This window comes from Somniosus microcephalus, chromosome 15 (assembly GCF_052327205.1).
Source record: "Somniosus microcephalus isolate GS21.2 chromosome 15, FLI_Smic_1.0, whole genome shotgun sequence".
NCBI lineage: Eukaryota > Metazoa > Chordata > Chondrichthyes > Squaliformes > Somniosidae > Somniosus > Somniosus microcephalus.
This window is the reverse complement of record NC_141001.1, coordinates 97,375,037-97,397,241: the sequence shown is the minus strand read 5'-3', so window position 1 is coordinate 97,397,241 and position 22,205 is coordinate 97,375,037. Positions and strand designations below refer to the sequence as shown.

At 46.1% G+C, this 22,205-nt stretch overlaps 1 protein-coding gene across 10 annotated transcripts in view; it reads left to right on the top strand.

Annotated features, from left to right (window-relative positions):
* Positions 1-22,205, top strand: part of ano5a (anoctamin 5a) — a 212,578-nt gene that overhangs the window by 60,049 nt on the left and 130,324 nt on the right. For 3 of the 10 annotated variants that reach the window (XM_086008148.1, XM_086008147.1, XM_086008144.1), the window contains one exon: positions 14,704-14,757. The exons of 4 other annotated variants lie outside the window; for them this stretch is intronic. In XM_086008148.1, coding sequence (XP_085864274.1) covers positions 14,704-14,757 — 54 coding nt within the window. Of the gene's footprint in view, positions 1-14,700; positions 14,758-22,205 lie in introns of all 10 variants that reach the window. 3 more of the 10 variants (XM_086008146.1, XM_086008145.1, XM_086008143.1) reach the window with 1 other exon arrangement.

Below are 22,205 nucleotides of genomic sequence, written 5' to 3'. Positions count from 1 at the left end.
GGCTATTGTAGAAGCGGTGCGTCACTGGAGGCATTACCTGGCCGGGAAACGATTTACCCTGCTCACTGACCAGCGTTCAGTAGCTTTTATGTTTAATAATAAGCAGAGGGGTAAAATCAAGAACGACAAGATCTTGAGGTGGAGAATCGAACTCTCCACCTACAATTATGATATCTTGTATCGGCCAGGGAAACTCAATGAGCCCCCAGATGCCCTATCACGTGGTACATGCGCCAACGCGCAGAGTGATAGGCTGCAGTCCCTCCACAATGACCTCTGCCACCCGGGGGTCACCAGGTTTTTCCATTTTATCAAATCCCGTAACCTGCCCTACTCCATCGAGGAGGTCAGGACCATGACCAAGAGCTGCCAAATCTGCGCCGAGTGCAAACCGCACTTCTATAGGCCGGACAGAGCAAGCCTGATCAAGGCCACCCGCCCCTTCGAACGCCTGAGCGTCGATTTTAAAGGGCCCCTCCCCTCCGCTGACCGCAATGTGTACTTCCTCAACATAGTTGATGAGTACTCCCGTTTCCCCTTTGCCATCCCTTGCCCAGACATGACCAGTACCACGGTCATCAAGTGTCTGAATGACATCTTCGCTCTGTTCGGGTTCCCCAGCTATATACATAGCGACAGGGGCTCATCGTTCATGAGCGACGAACTTCGGCAGTACCTGCTAACAAGAGGTATCGCCACGAGCAGGACCACCAGTTACAACCCCCGGGGGAACGGCCAGGTGGAAAGGGAGAATGCGACGGTTTGGAAGGCAGTCCTCTTAGCACTAAAATCTAAGGGCCTTCCGACCTCCCGCTGGCAGGAGGTCCTCCCTGCAGCGCTTCACTCCATTCGGTCACTGCTTTGTACTGCCACTAATGCGACCCCTCATGAGAAAATGTTCGTTTTCCCCCGGAAGTCTACATCGGGAACCTCGCTACCGGCATGGTTGACTTCTCCTGGGCCCGTCCTACTGCGGAGGCACGTGAGGACGCATAAAACGGACCCCCTGGTCGAGCGGGTGCACCTCCTACACGCCAACCCCCAGTATGCCTGGGTGACATACCCAGACGGGCGGGAGGACACGGTCTCCATACGAGATCTCGCACCCTCGGGTACCCCTGAATTACCACCGTTATCCCCCTTACCACTGTTATCCCCCTTACCACTGTTATCCCCCACCACCCCTCCCAACCCAACCCCTGCAGACGGCATGCCAAAGCCCCAGGAATCTTCGCCAACCACCCAGACACCAGACCCGACGTCGGATGCTGCAACACCACCGCTGCCACCACGACGATCAGGACGTCAGACAAGGCCTCCTGATAGACTTAACTTGTAGTACCCTTCACCCCGCCGGACTTCACATTAAACAAGGGGTGAATGTGGTAAACCACTGTATTGTATATTGCCACCTCTGGGTGGCGCTGTGTATGGAGGCATGCCTCAGCTGACTCCACCCACCACTGTGTGGGTTTCGTTCAGACTTGTTCAGTCACTCACGAAGAAGCATGGTCTCTTCTTAGCTAATAAAAGCCTTATTCATCTCTTCTTTCGACTCATCATCTCTTCTTCGACTCATCACCTTTTATGAAGTAATTGATAAGCGTATCACTAGCGTTTTGTACAGCTCCATCATAACCTCCCTGCTCTTGCCTTCATTAGCCAAGGCATAGCATATAAGTATCCCATATGCCTTTTTAACCACCTTATCTACCTGTCCTGCTGCCATCAGGGATCTATGTACATGCACACCAAGGTCCCTCTGATCCTCTGTCCTTTATTATTCTAGCTTGAAGTAAAACCCCATCTCGATCAATAAAATCATCACAATCGCAAGAAATATGTCTCTGTTCCTACCTAGCTTATCGAGCACAATCCGGACAGGTCTCTTCCTGGAGGCCTTCTGTGGCTGAGAGGGTGGGCTGATGTCGAACTAATAACAAAATGTGTATTTAAAAAAATCCAAAATCATTGCATCTATACAACCTGATTTGCTGCTTTTTAACTTTCTGTTGGGATCTCGAAAGAAACTGGCCACCATGAATGGAACTCTTTTAATAGTCATAAGTGTCGTCTCACTGAAATGAGAGAACTCACCAGCAGCACTTTGGGTTGCCAATTCTGGTTGGACGTATTCCTGGAGGATTCATCACATGACCTCCCACCTCCAGTATTTTTATAACCAATAAATGTTCAAAGGAAATGGGGGAAAAACGTACAATTTTATTTTAATGTCCCTATGATTTTTCTCCCAGATGGCTTGCAGCAGTGTCCAGGAGATTGTCCTTTAATTCCTGGAGTCTCCAGGGCCACCCTGGAGGGTTGGCTACCAATGTTCCCTGTAAGCTGTGCTCTGTTCTGCGCAGCCTGGTTTTTTTTTTTTTTTAATGCGCATTCCCTCTAAATTTCTGTGCCTGCGCGGTTTTTACACTGTAAAAGCCGGTGAGCGGGCCTGCGCGGGACCTTTCCGACTGCTGCGTGGCTGCACGCGCGCACCCTAGCAGCAACATTGTTGGCTACCCTAGCAGCACTCCCCGCGGTCAAACATTGGCTACAAAGGCTCACTTCCTACGGCGCTGCAGGGGACACAAACATGAGAGAATACACCATCGGTTTCTTGTTGCTTTTTAAAAGGAGCGTTGGTCTGTGACACTTTTGAATTTCGGTGGCATTATCGAGGTCGTGAAACTGTTAAACATTCTAAATTCCATTCCATGTGTACAGATAAAGCAGCAGTCGGACTAATTAAGGACAACAAAAATGCTAATATTGTTTTTAATATCCACAGCAGTGAATTGTTAGAGATTGGTTTCAGCTGCTTGTCGTCAGTGTTTAAAAATGATTCCGCTGAACTCCGCTCCTTCTTTATTGAGATAGGTGGAGGATGAGATTTTGCTCGATTCAACCAAACCGTTCTTTTTATTTGAAGGATTAAAAAGCAGAAAGTGCTGGAAATACTCAGCAGGTCAGGCAGCATCTGTGGAGAGCGAGAAGTAGGGTTAACGTTTCGGGTCGATGACTTGTTCCGACGAAAGGTCATCGACCTGAACCGTTAACTCTGTGTCTCTCTCCACAGACACTGCCTGGCCTGCTGAGTATTTCCAGCATTTTCTGTTTTATATTTCAGATTTCCAGCATCCGCAATAATTTGCTTTATCTATTTGAAGAATGTTGGGAGATCTACCATGAACACTAACTTGTCAGCTCAGTCAATTAAAAGCAGTCCTCTGGAATGACTCCCCCTCCATACTTAGTACTGGAATTTGCTTTTGAATCCATCCTTGTACCTTGCCCACTCTGGGGAGAAAAAAAATCTCCAGCAATTCTGCTGCTGTGGGTTGCCAGCTCATACTCTTCTGCCCACTCACTTTTCTTTAATGAAGGGCAAATTGTAGCTGACCAGTGCAGAGCCAAGTTTCCAACCCACAATATTTAATCTACGGATAGTTTTTTTTGGGGAGTAGGTGCTGGGAGCTGGCAGTCGGGGCAAAGCGTGACTGCAGCCGAGCTCTGCCTGTACATGATGGCCCCTGCAGCAATTTCTCCTCGGCTTGCCTTGGCTGCTGCACTGGGGATCCGCTAAATAAAGGGGAATTTCATTTCAGAACTCTGCAAGTGCGTCAGCACTGTGTGTGAGTTGGGGTTGCCAACTCTGGCTGGATATATTCCGGGAGGTTTCATCACCCCCCCCCCCCCCCCCCCCCATTGGTCCCCCAACATGCCCATTCTCACGGCCTTCCCGTGCCACTTGGAAAGCGAACAGACACTTCATTATCTGATTGGTTGATTCTTATCCATCAGTGAACAGCCTTTTCTTTCCCATCACCAACATTTTTAGAACAAATAAAAGGTTTTCGTTTAATGCCCCTATGAAGTTTTCTCCTGGGATGCTCCCAGCCATGTCCTGGAGATGAATCTTCAAATCTTGGGCTGCTGTGTGAGGCAAGGGAGGAGATTGCAGGGACTCTGACACACATTTTCAGACCCTCTCTGGCCACAAAGGGGGGGGGGGGGGTGCAGAGGACTGGAGAACAGCTAACATAGTACCATTATTCAAGAAGGGTAGTAGGGATAAACCAGGGAATTGCAGGCCAGTGAGCCTAACATCAGTGGTAGGGAAATTATTGGAAAAAATTCTGTGAGCCAGAATTAGTCTCCACTTGGAGAGGCAGGGATTAATCAAGGATAGTCAGCATAGCTTTGTCAGGGGGAGATCTTGTCTGACCAATTTGATTGAATTTTTTGAGGAGGTGACTAGGTATGTGGATGAGGGTAGTGCAGTTGATGTAGTCTACATGGACTTCAGTAAGGCTTTTGACAAAGTCCCACATAGGAGACTGGTCAAGAAGGTAAGAGCCCATGGGATCCAGGGCAACTTGGCACATTGGATCCAAAATTGGCTTAGTGGCAGGAGGCAGAGGGTGATGGTCGAAGGTTGGTTTTGTGACTGGAAGCCTGTGTCCAGTGGTGTACCACAGGGATCGGTGCTGGGTCCTTTGCTGTTTGTAGTGTACATCAATGATTTAGATATGAATGTAGGAGGTATGATCAGTAAGTTCGCAGATGACACGGAAATTGGTGGAGTGGTAAATAGCAAGGAGGGAAGCCTCAGGCTACAGGACGATATAGATGGGTTGGTCAGATGGGCAGAACAGTGGCAAATGGAATGTAACCCTGAAAAGTGTGAGGTGATGCATTTTGGGAGGACTAACAAGGCAAGGGAATACACAATGAATGGTAGGACCCTAGGAAGGAGAGAGGATCAGAGGGACCTTGGTGTGCATGTACATAGATCCCTGAAGGCAGCAGGACAGGTAGATAAGGTGGTTAAAAAGGCATATGGGATACTGGCCTTCATTAGCCGAGGCATAGAATATAAAAGCAGGGAAGTTATGATGAAGCTGTACAAAACGCTAGTTAGGCCACAGCTGGAATACTGTGTGCAGTTTTGGTCGCCACACTATAGGAAGGATGTAATTGCAATGGAGAGAGTGCAGAGGAGATTCACCAGGATGTTACCTGGGCTGGAGCACTTCAGCTATGAAGAGAGACTGGGCAGGCTGGGGTTGTTTTCCTTAGAGCAGAGAAGGCTGAGGGGGAACCTGATTGAGGTGTACAAAATTATGAGGGGCATAGATAGGGTAGATAGAAAGTAACTATTCCCCTTAGTAGAGGGGTCAATAACCAGGGGGCATAGTTTCAAGGTAAGGGGCAGGAGGTTTAGAGGGGATTTGAGGAAAAACTTTTTCACCCAGAGGGTGGTTGGAATCTGGAACTCACTGCCTGAAAGGGTGGCAGAGGCAGGAACCCTCACAACATTCAAGAAGCATTTAGATGAGCACTTGAAACGCCATAGCTTACAAGGCTACGGACCAAGTGCTGGAAAATGGGATTAGAATAGACAGGGCTTGATGGCCGGCGCGGACACGATGGGCCGAAGGGCCTCTTTCTGTGCTGTATGACTCTGACGCCCGATCAAGCTTGGAGCCACTCGAGTGAGTGCGCGTGCACATTGTATGATTTTGCTCCTCTCAGTTGTATATTACAAAGAGGCCTACATAACTGCCTGAGTCATTTCCACGTCTCAGTAGAACATTTGGAGAGAGGGGCGAGTGCAGCAGTAAACGAGGAGCCCTTTAGTCAGACAAGATCTGGTCTTGTAAAGTGCTGATTTATGAGCTTCAGCTTCCAGCAACCATGGTGCTGCAAGTTAATTACCTTGGTTTAAAAAGGCCTGACTGTCTGGATTCTGTGAAAAGAGAAAGATTTAGTCATAGACACAGAGACCGAAGTTCGAACCCAGGTGGCATATATTGCAGTGGGCTCCACGAGAGCTAGAATCTCTCTCTAGGTGAGAAGATATTATTTCGTGTGTGGCTTGTCACTTCTGAGTTCTGATTCATGCTATGAGTGGGATGTAGGGGGTAATTTTGCAAGTCTCTGCTTCTGGCATAGTAGCTGAGGTAGTTGAGCGTGGTAGCTGAGAGGGCTGCAATATTTGCATTCCTAATTTTGTCACCCTTACTCTGCACTGGCGAGGCAGGTTGGCCAATGGTGGGGGCGGGCTACAATGCTTGTATAGTGTAGTAGTTTGTATATCACAATTCATCCTTCTGTATTCTGAGGTAAAATAATTTTCTCACCACTTCTGTGGTTTTTCTGGAACAGTAGCATAGTGGTTATGTTACTGGACTAGTAATCCAGAGGCCTGGACTAATGAACCAGAGGGATGAGTTCAAATCCCACCACGGCAGCTGGGAAATTTCAATTCAGTTAATTATATAAATCTGGAATAAAAAGCTAGTATCAGTAATGGGGGCCATGAAACTATCGGATTGTTGTAAAAACCCATCTGGTTCACTAATGTCCTTTTTAGGGAAGGAAATCTGCTGTCCTAACCTGGTCTGGCCTATGTGATTCCAAACCCTCAGTAATGTGGTTGACTCTTAACTGCCCTCTGAAATGGCCTAGCAAGCCACTCGGGTGTAACAAACCGCTACGAAAAACAATAAGAATAAAACTGGGCGGAACACCCTTGTCGACCTTGGCACTGGCTATGGACACGGCAAATGCACACCCAGTCCAGTCGACCCTGCAAAGTCCTCCTCACCAATATCTGAGAACTTGTGCCAAAATTGGGACAGCAGTCCCACAGTCTAGTCAAGCAACAGCATGACATAGTCATACTCACCGAATCATTCCTTTTAGCCAATGTCCCAAACTCCTCCATCACCAGCCCTGGGTATGTCCTGTCCCACCGGCAGGACAGACCCACCAGGGGTGGCGGCACAGTGGTATACAGTCGGGAAGGAATGGCCCTGGGAGTCCTCAACATTGACTCCAAACACCATGAAGTCTCATGGCTTCAGGTCAAGCATGGGCAAGGAAACCTCCTGCTGATCACTACCTACTGCCCTCTCTCAGCCGACAAATCCGTACTCCTCCATGTTGAACACCACTTGGAAGAAGCACTGAAAGTAGCAAGGGCACAGAATGTACTCTGGGTGGGGGACTTCAGTGTCCATCACCAAGAGTGGCTCAGTAGCACCGCTACTAACCGAGCTGGCTGAGTCCTGAAAGAGATAGCTGCCAGTTTGGGCCTGCAACAGGTTGAGAGAACCAACACGAGGGGGAAAACCTGCTTGACCTCGTCCTCACCAATCTACCTGTCGCAGATGCATCTGCCCATGACAGTATTGGTAGCCGGGACCATCACACTGTCATTGTGGAGACAGAATTATACTCCACCACAATCTGTAACCTCATGGCCCGGCATATCCCTCACTCTACCATTACCATCAAGCCAGGGGACCAACCATGGTTTGAGTGTAGAAGAGCATGCCAGGGGCAGCACCAGGCATACCTAAAAATGAGGTCCCAACCTGGGGAAGCTGCGACACAGGACTACATGCATGCTAAAAAGCGGAAGCAGCATGCTTTAGACAGGGCTAAGCGATCCCACAATCAACAGATCAGATCAAAGCTCTGCAGTCCTGCCATATCCAGTTGTGAATGGTGGTGGACAATTAATCAACAAACAGGAGGAGGCTCCATGAATATCCCCATCCTCAATGATGCTGGAGCCCAGCACGTGAGTGCAAAAGACAAGGTTGAAGCATTTGCAACCATCTTTAGCCAGAAGTGCCGAGTGGATGATCCATATCTGCCTACTCCTGAGATCCCCACCATCACAGAAGCCAGTCGTCAGTCAATTCGATTCACTCCACGTGATATCAAGAAACGGCTGAGAGCACTGGGTACAGCAAAGGCTATGGGCCGCGACTACATCTCGCTGTCGTGCTGAAGACTTGTGCTCCAGGACTAGCCACACCTCTAGCCAAACAGTTCCAGTACAGCTATAACTGCATCTATCTGACCATGTGGAAAACTGCCCAGATATGTCCTGTCCACAAAAAGCAGGACAATCCAATCCGGCCAATTACCACCCCATCAGTCTACTCTCAATCATCAGCAAAGTGATGTAAGGTGTTGTCGACAGTGCTATCAAGCAGCACTTACTCACCAACAACCTGCTCACTGATGCCCAGTTTGGGTTCTGCCAGGACCCCTCTGCTCCCGACCTCATTACAGCCTTGGTCCAAACATGGGCAAAAGAGCTGAATTCCAACAGTGAGGTGAGAGTGACTGGCCTTGTCATCAAGGCAACATTTGACAAAGTGTGGCATCAAGGAGTTCCTAGTAAAATCGAAGTCAATGGGAATCGGGGGGAAACCTCTCCACTGGCTGGAGTCATACCTAGCACAAAGGAAGATGGTTGTGGTTGTTGAAGATCAATCATCACAGCCCCAGGACATCGCTGCAGGAGTCCCTCAGGGCAGTGTCCTAGGCCCAACCATCTTCAGCTGCTTCATCAATGACCTTCCCTCCATCATAAGGTCAGAAGTGGGGATGTCCGCTGATGACTGCACAGTGTTCAGTTCCATTCGCAACTCCTTATATAATGAAGCAGTCCATGCCCGCATGCAGCAACACCTGGACGACATTCAGGCTTGGGCTGATGAATGGCAGGTAACATTTGCGCCACAGAAGTGCCAGGCAATGACTATCTCCAACAAGCGAGTGTCTAACCACCGTCCCTTGACATTCAATGGCATTACCATCGCCAAATCCCCCACCATCAACATCCTGAGGGTCACCATTGACCAGAAACTTAATTGGACCAGCCGCATAAATACTGTAGCAACAAGAGCAGGTCAGAGACTGGGTATTCTGCGGCGAGTGTTTCACCACCTGACTCCCCAAAGCCTTTCCACCATCTACAAGACACAAGTCAGGAGTGTGATGGAATACTCTCCACTTGCCTGGATGAGTGCAGCTCTAACAACACTCAAGAAGCTCGACACCATCCAAGACAAAGCAGCCCGCTTGATTGGCACCACACCCATCACCTTGCACATTCACTCGCTGCACCACCGGCGTAACGTGGCTGCAGTGTGTACCATCTAAAAGATGTACTGCAGCAACTTGCCAAGGCTTCTTTGGCAGCACCTCCCAAACCCGCGACCTCTACCACCTAGAAGGACCAGGGCAGCAGATGCATGGGAACACCACCACCTCCAAGTTCCCCTCCAAGTCCTACACTAACCTGACTTGGATGCATATCGCCATTCCTTTTATCATTGCTGGGTTAAAATCCTGGAACTCCCTCCCTAACAGCACTGTCAGAGTACCTTCGCCGCATGGACTGTAGCGGGTCAAGAAGGTGGCTCACCACCACCTTCTCGAGGGCAATTAGGGATGGACAATAAATTCTGGCCCACTTTCCATGAACTAATAAAAACCAACAAACTAATTGGAGTTCACAGAGCAAGTGGTCAGTCTGCACTCGTTGTCAATGCTGGGTGCTTCTGACAGATAAGCCTCATCTACAAATTAGTTTTTCCACGACTCCCCCTTTGGTGCTTTATTTTTTCATGTTCCACAGTGACTTGGCTGATGTTGGGAGATTACAGTCCCAAACCACATCCCACTGCACTGCCTGTGCAAAATGTTGATATAAACATGCACCACGAAACAGAAACTTCCTTTGCTGAAGTGCAGCACCAGTCAAAGTCTCTGTTCTGGACACCTGAACAATGGTTGGAAACCATGTTTTCATTGCTGTAGTGATGCTCTGTTAAAGCTTCAACTCCTGGCATGTCCGGGGAATTCTAGGCTCTGCTGGCTGACCATACAGTCCTCCGCTGCAACACAGCAAAGCTGAAACAAGTATTATTAAGTTTATTATTTGAAGTGCTTTTTTAAAAAATGTCCAGCTTAGGATGAATAATAAAATAGATATTGAGTAAACTGGGCCGATGTTCTCTGGCGTTATTCATTTCTGGGATGTGGGCGTTGCCGGCATTTATTGCCCATCCCTAGTTGCCCTTGAGAAGGTGGTGGTGAGCCACCTTCTTGAACTGCTGCAGTCCATGTTCTGTAGGTACTTCCACAGTGCTGTTGGGGAGGGAGTTAAAGGATTTTGACCCAGCGATGATGAAAGAACAGTGATTATATTTCCAAGTCAAGATGGTGTGGAACTTGGAGGTGATGGTGTTCCCATGCACCTGCTGCCCTTGTCCTTCTAGGTGGTAGAGGTGATCTCATTGAAATGGTCACTAAGGGAATCGAGTGATATGGGGATAGGGTGGGAAAGTGGAGTTGAGGTAGAAGATCAGCCATGATCCTATTGAATGGCGGAGCAGGCTCGAGGGGCCGTAAGGCCTACTCCTGCTCCTATATCTTATGTAAGTGCTGAATCTGCGCTCCCAGTAGATGGATCTCCTCTACTATAAGCACATACCAGAAATCAGGGGTGATGTAATGGATGGATAATCATAAGATACAATCCTCCCAAGAAGCAAGGCGCTCCACTGGAAATGCGAGTTTTGTTAAATCACTCCTGCATTATAAACTTGAAATGGGGCTGAAAAACGTCATACAGCAACCTGTTCAAGCCAGTGTTTGTTTTTAAAAAAAAAAAGAAAAAAACAACTGAATTTAACTTGTTTCTGCACTGCTGGAGTTTCTTTGATTACACAAATCTCTTCTGAAGAAGCCCTGGCTTGGAGTGGGGATGGAGTAGGAGCTAAACAAACAGAAAGTGCCTCACAATGCTCCGTTTTCACTGGAGGATGGGATCAGATGACTGTGTGAAATGTGCAGACGTCTGCTGAGTGGTTGCCAGTGGCTATATTTTCAGACACGACGCAGACGTATTGCAGCTGTTCTAGGTTAGAATGCAGGGTTAAAGGCAATGAGGCAGTGCAATGCAGATGCAGTGCTCGGTTTCTAACTGGAGTGTCTGAATATAGTGCATTCCTGAGACTACGAACTCTGATCCAATGCTCATCAGCAAATTCCAAGGGATAATGTACTTCTTTCAAAAGAAAGTGAGGATGTTGAGGCCAAATTGTGTCTTGCAGGCAAACTACTTTGTTTAAAAAAAGAAAGGTAGGTGGACTGCCCTTTAGATATCAATTACACTCCAACACCAAAGCAATATGCCTCGCACATGACTTTCAAGCCTCGATTTTGCAGTTGGCGTTATTTTAATGCCCACTTTAACTCATAATTAAATGGCTCACAGCAGTGTTAAAAATAATGCTGATCAGAAAGTCGAGCCCTCAAATTATAGATTGTCTATTTGAAAATTAGCAACTCCGCTCCATTGCCATCACATTAAATGTTACAGCAACAGGCAGCGATGGTAACTAGGAAGACGATCCACAGAAAGTGATCTTGGTTGTTGCTAGGAATGCAGACAGACTGGAAAATTGGACTGGGGTGCCGGTAATAACAGGCTTCTGACTCAGAATTTCTGATTTTAAAACACCTCGATTTTAAAATTCTCATCCTTGTTTTCAACTCCCTCCAGCCCTATAGTCAGCTGTGGCTCAGTTGGCAGCACACTTGCCTCTGAGTCAGAAGGTTGTGGGTTCAAGTCCCAGGCTCCAGAGACTTGAGCACAAAAAATCTAGGCTGACACTCCAGTGAAGGAGTGCTACACTGTCGGAGGTGCTGTCTTTGATATGTTAAACCAAGTCTGCGTGCTCAGGTGGACACTATTTTGAAAAAGAGCAGGGGAGTTATCCCCAGTGTCCTGACCAATATTTATCTCAATCAACATCAGTAAAACAGTTTGTCTGGTCATTATCACACTGCTGTTTGTGGGATCTTGCTGTGCGCAAATTGGCTGCTGCGTTTGCTACATTACAACAGTGACTACACTTCAAAAGTACTTCATTGGCTGTAAAGTGCTTTCAGATGTCCTGAGGTCATGAAATGCGCTATATAAATGCAAGTCTTTTTAACCCCCTCCCCACCCAAGATCTCTCACTCCTCCAATTCTGGTATCTTGCGCATCCCCGATTTTAATCACTCCACTATTGGTGCCTTCAGCTACCTAGGCCCTAAGCTCTGCAATTCCCTCCCTAAACCTCTCCGCGCCTCTGTCCTCTGTTAAGTCGCTCCATAAAACCTACCTCTTTGAGCAAAGTTTTGGTCACTTATCCTAATATCTCCTTACATGGCTCAGTGTCAACTTTTGTCAGATAACACTCCTGTGAAGCGCATTGGGACATTTTTACTACGTCTAAAGGTGCTATACAAATGCAAGTTGTTGTTGTTTAATAAATAGCTTGTTTTGCAGAAAAACACTCAGTTTTGCATATAAATTCTTAAGCCATGGCTCCTAACTTTGTGGGTTTTCTATGATGTTTAAGAAATGGTTCCACATACACTTTTGAGAGTTCATTCATTCCTAAGGACTCTGCTGATGAATGGAATCCAACCTTACACTGTTGAGTTATGAGCCTAGATTTTCCAATCAGCTGATTTTAATAGCAGCGGTTACTCATTCACCACTGGCAGTACAATAGCAGTAGGAAAATCCAGGCTTTTATCTGCATTTCCGAGGAATATATATGAGGGCTATTTTTGTAATTGGTGGATTGGCCATCCATGAGAATATTGGTTAGGAATGAACGGAGCACAAAACCTCTGGATATCTCTGATGATGCCAGAGGTAGAATCAAAGAAGTTTCAGTAGGAAAAGGGCACCACACAAGGCAGTTGAGGCCAATTCATTAAATTAAATATATTCAAGAAGGAGTTAGATATATTTCTTAAGGCTAAAGGGATCAAGGGATATGGGGAGAAAGCAGGGACAGGGTACTGAAATTGGATGATCAGCGATGATCTCATTAAATGGCGGAACAGGCTCGAGGGGCCGAATGGCCTACTCCTGCTCCTATCTTCTATGTTTCTATTTGGGCCACCACATCTGTGCCGGTGCCAGAACCTCAACTGGAGCTGTCTACTCCATTCTCCTTTCCCAGCCCTTTCTCTTCAGATGCCTATCCAACTCAGTGATGTTATAACCTCACTTGCCGCTTGTAAAGCTTTCCATGTTCTAATAACCCCTTGTGTTCAGCATTTCTTCTAACTTTTTTCTTTGTTCTTTTATTTGATCTCCATTGTCACCGACTTGCTAGTGAACTGGTAACGAGTGGATGACTGGAATAATTCGGGGGTAATTGTAACCTAACCCAGCCAGCAGGAAACCGTCCCTATCAGATCATCCAACCATTTAACATCCCGCCTGATTTTATTTCCCAGACACTTTACAGCCTTCTGGACTCCACATCAAGTTCAACAATTTCAGACCATAACCTCTGCCCCTATCATTTTTTTCATTTTTTTCCCCTCGCATGACATTCTGCCATTGCCATTTACACTTCATCTAGAGCCATCTTTTGTTTCTTAACTTGTCCCATTACCATCTCCTTTTGCCTTGCACCATCATCCCTGTTGTCTCTTAATCTCTCCTGTCTTCCATCCTATCACAGACCTTCGCGTTTGCTCTTTCCTCCCCTCCCCCTTTCCCTGCCCCTGCACTTGCTTAAAAACCTGTTCCATCTCCAGCTTTCTCCAGCTCTGACGAAGGGTCATCGACCTGAAACGTTAATTCTGTTTCTCTCTCCACAGATGCTGCCTAACCTGCTGAGCGTTTCCAGCATTTTCTGTTTTTTTTTTTAAATTTCAGATTTCCAGCATCTGCAGTATTTTGCTTTTTGTATTATTTATTTCCCAGTATCCTGCCGGGAGGATTAGGTTACAATCACCCCTGATGTATCTGTTTGAATGATTCTGATGTGGGAGCACAGTGTGGTTCCACAGAATGGTATTGCTGTTTGCATTGAGCCAAAAGGCAAGTGCGTTTAGCTGCTAGATTTACAGATCGCACGCATCCGGTCATGACTGGTTTACAGCTGAGGCAACCAGTTAGCTGACTCGGTGATGATAGCCTCCTGACTGGGGATACTTCTGTGCCCTAATTGGCCCTGGGCTATTCTATACCACATTAGGAATTGGTTTTCAAACTGACCAGAAATTCATAAGGGTAAAGGAATGATTTACGAGGAGATTGGGTCGATTAGGCTTATATTCGATAGAGTTTAGAAGAATGAGAGGGGATCTCATTGAAACTTATAAAATTCTAACAGGACTAGACAGACCAGATGCAGGAAGGATGTTCCCGATGGCGGGGGAGTCCAGAACCAGGGATCACAGTCTAAGGATAAGGGGTAAGCAATTTAGGACTGAGATGAGGAGGAATTTCTTCACCCAGAGAGTGGTGAACCTGTGGAATTCTCTACCACAGAAGGCAATTGAGGCCACTTCATAAAACATATCCAACTCCTTCTTGAATATATTTATTGAGGTTAAAGGGATATGGGGAGAAAGCAGGGACAGGGCACTGAATTTGGATGATCAGCCATGATCTCATTGAATGGCGGAGCAGGCTCAAGGGGCCGAATGGCCTACTCCTGCTCCTATCTTCTATGTTTCTATGTATTTCTAGCCCAAAGAAACTGAATTAAAGTTGCTTTGACTAATTTTATCATCATGATGGAAAGATTTTTATTTTTCTGGTACTTTCCTGCAATTAATTGTTGAATCATTCAGAAATCCATGATCTATGGTGTAACCACCCAGTGACAGTACATTCCTCTCCACAATTGCAGGTGCTCTGTCACTGCTGCAGTTAACTTACGTGCTCCTTTCATCTCTGCCACGCTCACTCCCCTATGCCCCGAATGAATTCCATTCATTTACCTAATTTACTGCTGTACAGCCCTAAAGGATGGCTTGCTTGGTCTGTAATCTAACATTAGAATCTCTCCTTGATGCACTCAGCAGGTACTAAGCATTACAACAGAGACTGCTTCTCTCATCTCTGGTCCGCCAAAGGTGGTAAGCAGCCATTGCTACACACGTCAATCTGCATGTGGGTGTTTGCATGTTGTGCATGCTCTCGTCTGGGTTTGTAAAAGTAGTACATTTTTTTACCTTAGACCACTGTTTGCATGTGTGTTTTCCCTCCGTATATTGAAACCTCACTGTTACAAGGAACTCATCACTGACTTTACTGTCTTCAGCTCAAGCAGGCCCAGGGTAAGTGTTTGTTAACATATCTGTGATCATGGGGGCTTCGGCCTCCCCGAGGTCCCCACCACCATAGATGCCAGTCATCAGCCAATTTAATTCGCTCCATATGATATCAAGAAACGGCTGAGTGCACTGGCCACAGCAGAGGCTATTGGCCCCGACAACATCCCGGCTGTATTTCTGAAGAACTGTGCTCTGGAACTAGCCGCGGCTTTAGCCAAGCTGTTCCAGTACAGCTGCAACACTGGCATCTCCCCGATTATGTGGAAAATTGCCCAATAATGTCAGGTCCACAAAAAGCAAGATAAATCCAACCCGGCCATTTACCGCCCTATCAGCATATTCTCAATCACCAGCAAAGTGATGGAAGGATTAATCAACAGTGCTAACAAGCAGCACTTACTCGCCAATAACCTGCTCGCCGATGCTTATTTTTGAAACATAGAAACATAGAAAAACAGGAGCAGCAGTCGGCCCTTCGAGCCTGCTCTGCCATTCAATATGATCATGGCTGATCCTCTATCTCAATACCATATTCCTGCTCTCTCCCCATATCCCTTGATGCCTTTTGTGTCTAGAAACCTATATCTCCTTAAATATATTCAGTGACTTGGCCTCCCCAGCCTTCTGTGGTAGAGAATTCCACAGGTTCACCACCCTCTGAGTGAAGAAATTTCTCCTCATCTCCGTCCTAAATGCCCTGCTCCGTATCCTGAGACTGTGACCCCTCGTTCTAGATCCTCCAGCCAAGGGAAACATCCTCCCTGCATCCAGTCTGTCTAGCCCTGTCAGAATTTTATACGTTTCAATGAGTGCCCCTCTCATTCTTCTAAACTCTAATGAATACAGGCCTAGTCGACCCAATCTCTCCTCATACAACAGTCCTGCCACCCCAGGAATCAATATAGTGAACCTTCGCTGCACTCCCTCTATGGCAAGTATATCCTTTCTTAGGTAAGGAGACCAAAACTGCACATGGTACTCCAGGTGCGGTCTCACCAAGGCCCTGTACAACTGTAGTAAGACATCCTTGCTCCTGTACTCAAATCCTCTTGCAATGAAGGCCAACATACCATTTGCCTTCCTAACTGCTTGTTGCACCTGCATGTTTGCTTTCAGTGACTGGTGTACAAGGTCACCCAGGTCCTTTTTTGTACATCAGCATTTCCCAATCTAGCACCATTTAAATAATGCTCTACCTTTCTCTTTTTCCTACCGAAATGGATAACTTCACATTTATCCATGTTATACTGCATCTGCCATGTATTTGCCCACTCACTCAACTTACCTAAATCACCTTGAAGCCTCTTTGCATCCTCCTCACAACTCACAATCCCACCTAGTTTTGTGTCATCAGCAAACTTGGAAATATTACATTTGGTTCCCTCATCCAAATCATTGATATATATTGTGAATAGCTGGGGCCCAAGCACCGATCCCTGCGGTACCCCACTAGTCACTGCCTGCCACCCCAAAAAAGACCCATTTATTCCTACTCTGTTTCCTGTCTGTTAACCAATTTTCAATCCATGCCAGTATATTGCCCCCAATCTCATGCACTTTAATTTTGCACACTAACCTCTTATGTGTGACTTTATCAAAGGCCTTCTGAAAATCCAAATGCACCACATCTACTGGTTCTCCCTTATCTATTCTACCAGTTATATCCTCAAAAAAACTCCAGTAGGTTTGTCAAACACGATTTCATAATCGTGTTGACTTTGTCTAATCCCGTTGATATTTTCTAAGTGTCCTGTTATCACATCCTCTATAATAGACTCTAGCATTTTCCCTACTACTGATGTTAGGCTAACCGATCTGTAGTTCCCGGTTTTCCCCCTCTTTTTTAAAATAGTGGCGTTACATTTGCCACCCTCCAATCTGTAGGAACTGTTCCATAATCTATAGAATTTTGGAAGATGACAACCAATGCATCCACTATTTCCATGGCTACCTCTTTTAGTACTCTAGGATGCAGATTATCGGGCCCTGGGGATTTATCAGCTTTCAGTCCCATTAATTTCTCCAGCACTTTTTTACTAATCCTATTTCCTTTAATTCCTCCTACTCACTAGACCCTGATTTTGGTTCTGCCAGGCCCACTCCGCTCCAGACCTCATTACAGCTTTGGTCTAAACATGGACAAAAGAGCTAAATTCCAGAGGTGGGGTGAGAGTGACTGCCCTTGACATCAAGGCAGCATTTGACCAAGTATTGCACCAAGGAACCATAGTCAGACTAAAGTCAATGGGGATCAAGGGGAAAACCCTCCAATGGCTGAAGTCAAACTGACACAAAGGAAGATGATTGTGGTCATTGGAGGCCAGTCATCTTAGCTCCAGAACATCACAGCAGGAGTTTCTCAAGTCAACGTCCTAAGCCCTCAGCTCCTTCATAAATGACTGTGGCTACTGGAGCAGGTCAGAGGCTGGGTATACTGTGGTGAGTGGCTCACCTCCTGACCTCCCAAAGCCTCTTGACCACCTACAAGGCACAAGTCAGGAATGTGATGGAATACTCTCTACTTGTCTAGATGGGTGCAGCTGCAACAACACTCCAGAAGCACAACACCATCCAGGGCAAAGTCGCCGCTTCAACGGCAGCCCATCCATCAGCTTAACATAGAAACATAGAAGATAGGAGCAGGAGTAGGCCATTCGGCCCCTCAAGCCTGCTCCGCCATTCAATAAGATCATGGCTGATCATCCAAACTCAGTACCCTGTCCCTGCCTTCTCCCCATATCCCTTGATCCCTTTAGCCTTAAGAAATATATCCAACTCCTTCTTCAATATATTTAATGAATTGGCCTCAACTGCCTTCTGTGGTAGAGAATTCCACAGGTTCACCACTCTCTGGGTGAAGAAATTCCTCCTCATCTCTGTCCTAAATGGCTTACCCCTTACCCCTGGTTCTGGACTCCCCTGCCATCGTGAACATCCTTCCTGCATCTAGTCTGTCTAGTCCTGTTAGAATTTTATAAGTTTCAATGAGATCCCCTCTCATTCTTCTAAACTCCAGCGAGTATAAGCCCAATCGACCCAATCTCTCCTCATACGTCATTCCTGCCATCCCAGGTATCAGTCTGGTGAATCTTCGCTGCACTCCCTCCATGGCAAGAACATCCTTCCTCAGATAAGGCGACCAAAACTGCACACAATACACAACTGCAGCAAGACATCCTTGTTCCTGTACTCAAACCCTCTCGCTACGAAGGCCAACATTCCATTTACCTTCTTGACCGCCTGCTGCACCTGCATGCTTACCTTCAGCGACTGGTGCACAAGGACACCCAGGTCTCCTTCTGCCAATCTATTGCCGTTCAGATAATAATCTGCCTTCCTCTTTTTGCCACCAAAGTGGATAACCTTGCATTTATCCACATATGGCAGATGCAGTATAATCACCCAACCTGTCCAAATCATACTGGAGCATCCGCTTTCTCATCACCCGCCGCACCATGGCTGCATTGTTTACTATATACAGGATACACTGCAGCAAATTGCTAAAGCTTCCTCAGCAGCACCTCCCGAGCCTGTGACCTCTGGGCAAGGAGAGCAGGCACATGGGAACACCACCCCCTCCAAGTTCCCCTCCAAGTCGCACACCATCCCGAATTGGAAATATATCGACTGTCCCTTTATGGTTGCTGGGTCAAAATCCTGGAGCTCCCTACTTAACAGCACAGTGGGAGTACCTTCACCACATGGAGTGCAGTGGTTCAAGAAGGTGGCCCACCACCACCTTCTCGAGGGCAACCAGGAATGGCTAATATATGCCGGCTATGCCAGCGATGGCCATATCCTGAGAGTGAATTTTTAAAAACAGGTGTACAATAACAATCTGTTGCCTCTATTTAAATAGTTTAAGCCTTTTTAGTTTTGTTCTGTAATCTGTTGTATTTGGGGTGTTATGTGGTTGTGGTTTTGTTGAACAAATTGTATTTCTTAGCTGCTACTGGTGGTAGAATAACGAATTATGATTGTCAATAATTGTCCGAGTGTTTTAGAGGTCACGACCTCACGAGATGGCAAGCAGAGTACTCTGTCCACTGTAATGTGACCAATGAGTCCACACCAGGTTAGATTTAAGCACTTTGATGCGCACATGCTGTTTAAATGACTGGCTACATTTGTATGCGAGAAAAGCCAGTGGTGTCAAAGCAGCTTGGTACAGGACTGGGATGTCGTGCCAACTGATGACTTAGTCAATGGGCACTTGTGTCTGAGAAGATTTGTAGTACTGACTGAGATGAATCTTTTGTTACCCCTCCGAAAGGTGAGTGAATATGACTTTTTAATGATTTATATTTTAATTGTTTAATAATTTTAGGTCAGAGGAGATCCTCTTGTTGAGAACAAAGAAATGAGAAACCATTGGTCCACAATTCCAAGCTACTTAATAATATTCCATTAATGAGATGTTTTGAAAGGGAAGTGTCATCCTACTCTTTCACTTTAACTGATACCTAACGGAGTATTGCAGAACACCATTCAATCTGTCCCATCTCCTGGAATGTAACTGAGTTTTGTTGAGACAAAGAAAGCATCAATGGACAATAATAGATTGACAACAGGGTATATCTTGACTTTGTGCGATAGTGTAAAACACATGATAGTAAGTCGGCAGCCCCTAGACTTCAATGGAAATAAAAATCGGAAGGGATGTAAAATGGACTGCCAACTCCCTGTCTCCTATTTTACACTGTTGCACAAAGTCCAGATCTACTCCAATGTGTTTCCTCTTAATTTTCAGTCTGTGACTATCACTGATTTGTTAGAAGTGAATTGCAGACGGTATGACAACAGAGAAAATGTTCATTCTGTAATACTGTGCAATTATTCTATTGACTCTACATTTCAAGAAGTAAATCATTAAGCAGTTTCAGATGTTTCTACATGAAAAACACCAAATAATTCGAAGATTATTTTGACTCTCCCCTTTTAGGATAAAAAGAAAAAAAACGAGAATCCTGGAAATCTGAAATAAAAACAGAAAATGCTAGGAACACACAATGGGTTAGTCAGCATCTAGAGGAGAAAGACGGGTTAAGATTTTGGGTGGAAGCTTTTATCAGAATTTTTATAATCAGGAGAAAATCCCCTTTTTAGAGCTTACCAAAACAAAATGAGCTTTATGTTTAGAAACAGGAGCTTAGAGCAAATGTGCAGTTCCCTCGCCTTCGGCTGCATGAATTCCCAGGCTCACCTTGTTTGGGCAGCAATAAAAAAAAAAAACTTTTTAATTGGTCGTATGAGCTGCTGCTGGATTTGCCAGCTCTGCTGCTGTCTGTTGCCTGGTGTAGAATGGTGTTGAGTGGATGTGTAAATAGGACAGTGATTCCGGGAGGCCAGTGCAGTGCAGCCAGCTCTTACAATGAGGGGAAGGAGGAACAACAGGTTATGTCAAGAGTACAGATATGCTAACCCCTTTCCCAAGAGCCATTTCTCTTAGCTTTTACTGAACATTGATTGTAGCCCATTTTCCACAAGTAGCGTCTCCTTTGAACTGAAACCAGCGACCTTGTATTGGTTAGTATGCACCAATTTAACAATCAAATTTGGCCTCGAATTGCAATGGAGAACATGAGCAGATACCTGTCCTGTGTCTTCTGTGAAAAGTGCAAAACAATCTACCATCAGACCAAGTGTACAGGCTAAATCTACTTGGTCAGTTTTCTTTACATGTTGAATGATATATGGAAACAGTGAGACGAGCATTGAAACAGGATAATAAAAGCCCAATAAAAGTGAGATCCTTTTCGGAATGTTTTTCTTGCCGGGCTTGATGCGCAACAGAACGCAGACCTCCAACATGTGACGTTGTACAAAGATGACGAGAATTTCATTTCACCCACGAAGTTCAGAATTTAGAAGCTGAAAGCTACTTTTATATTGCTGCACTGCCCTGTTAATATCTTTGGCTCCCGATGCATGGGTCTCATGCAGCCAGGAGCGACCCCAAAGAAAAATAGTTGATCTGGCCTGGAAAATCAGCCTTAGCGGGTCTGCTGGCAGCACGAGACCCGTGTGCTGGGAGCTGGTAACACTAATATGATTGATGCAGCAATATAAAAGCTGAGCAACAGAACTGGGATTCATGCCATGGGGGTGGTGGTGGGGGGGCGGTGGGGGTGTGTCTCATGCTCCAGCTATTTCCTTTATGCAAACAAACAGGCTGAGACTTTAACAGATCTCTCACCTTGTGATGTGAGCTGTTTAATGTCTGGATATTGCTGCTTCATCCAGACAGTATTGCTAATGGCTAACCATTTGGAGAGATTAGGATTCCCCGTTTCACTGACTGGCAATCCACATATTTTAATAATTCGAAGTAAGTATTTCAGCCACTAAGCAATTTTGGACTTAATTGGTTTCTGAGCAAGGCATTGAACCAACAATAAAAAAAACTCTCTATGGCAGATATTTCCCATTAAACATGATTGCATGTAGCCATTTGCGTGCGTGGGTCTGCACTGTCACTGAACAATGGGATCCTCCCAATGCCAAAACTAGCTGAAACAATTTTGAAATTGAATTTACCCTAGCTATCTGACATTGCACAGAATAAAGTACAGAATTCTCCTTATTTGTTACAGCTGCAAATGGGTTAAATAGTCTGCAACTTGATTTTAAAAACAAATATGCTGGAAATACATAACAGGCCCATGAGTAACTGAGAAGACAGATAGGTTAACAACTGAGTGGAGATCCTTCATACTCCACAGTCATTAATGTAATGGAGGAAGAGATTAGGGAATGGGCTTGGACTAGAATTGGAACAAGGGTGTGCCGTATGTTCAGATAAAGTCAACATAGAAATATAGGAAGATATGAGCCTCTCCTCAATGCTGCCTGACCGGCTGAGTGTTTCCAGCACTTCCTGTTGTTAACCGACCTCTACCTGCGGAGGCTGAACGGCAACTCTTCGACACCTCCTCCTACGTCCCCCTGGACCAAGACCCTACTACCGAACATCAAGAAATCGTTTCCAAGACTGTCTCCGACCTCTTCTCTGGAGATCTTCCCTCCATGGCCGCCAACCTCATAGTCCCCCAACCCCGCACAGCCCGCTCCTACCTCCCTTCCCAAGATCCACAAACAGGACTGCCCTGGTAGACCCATCGTTTCAGCCTGTTCTTGCCCCACAGAACCGATTTCTTCCTATCGCGACTTTTTTTTCTCCCCTTGTCCAGTCTCTTCCCACCTACATCCGCGACCCTCCACCACTTTAACAGTTTCCAATTTCCTGGCCC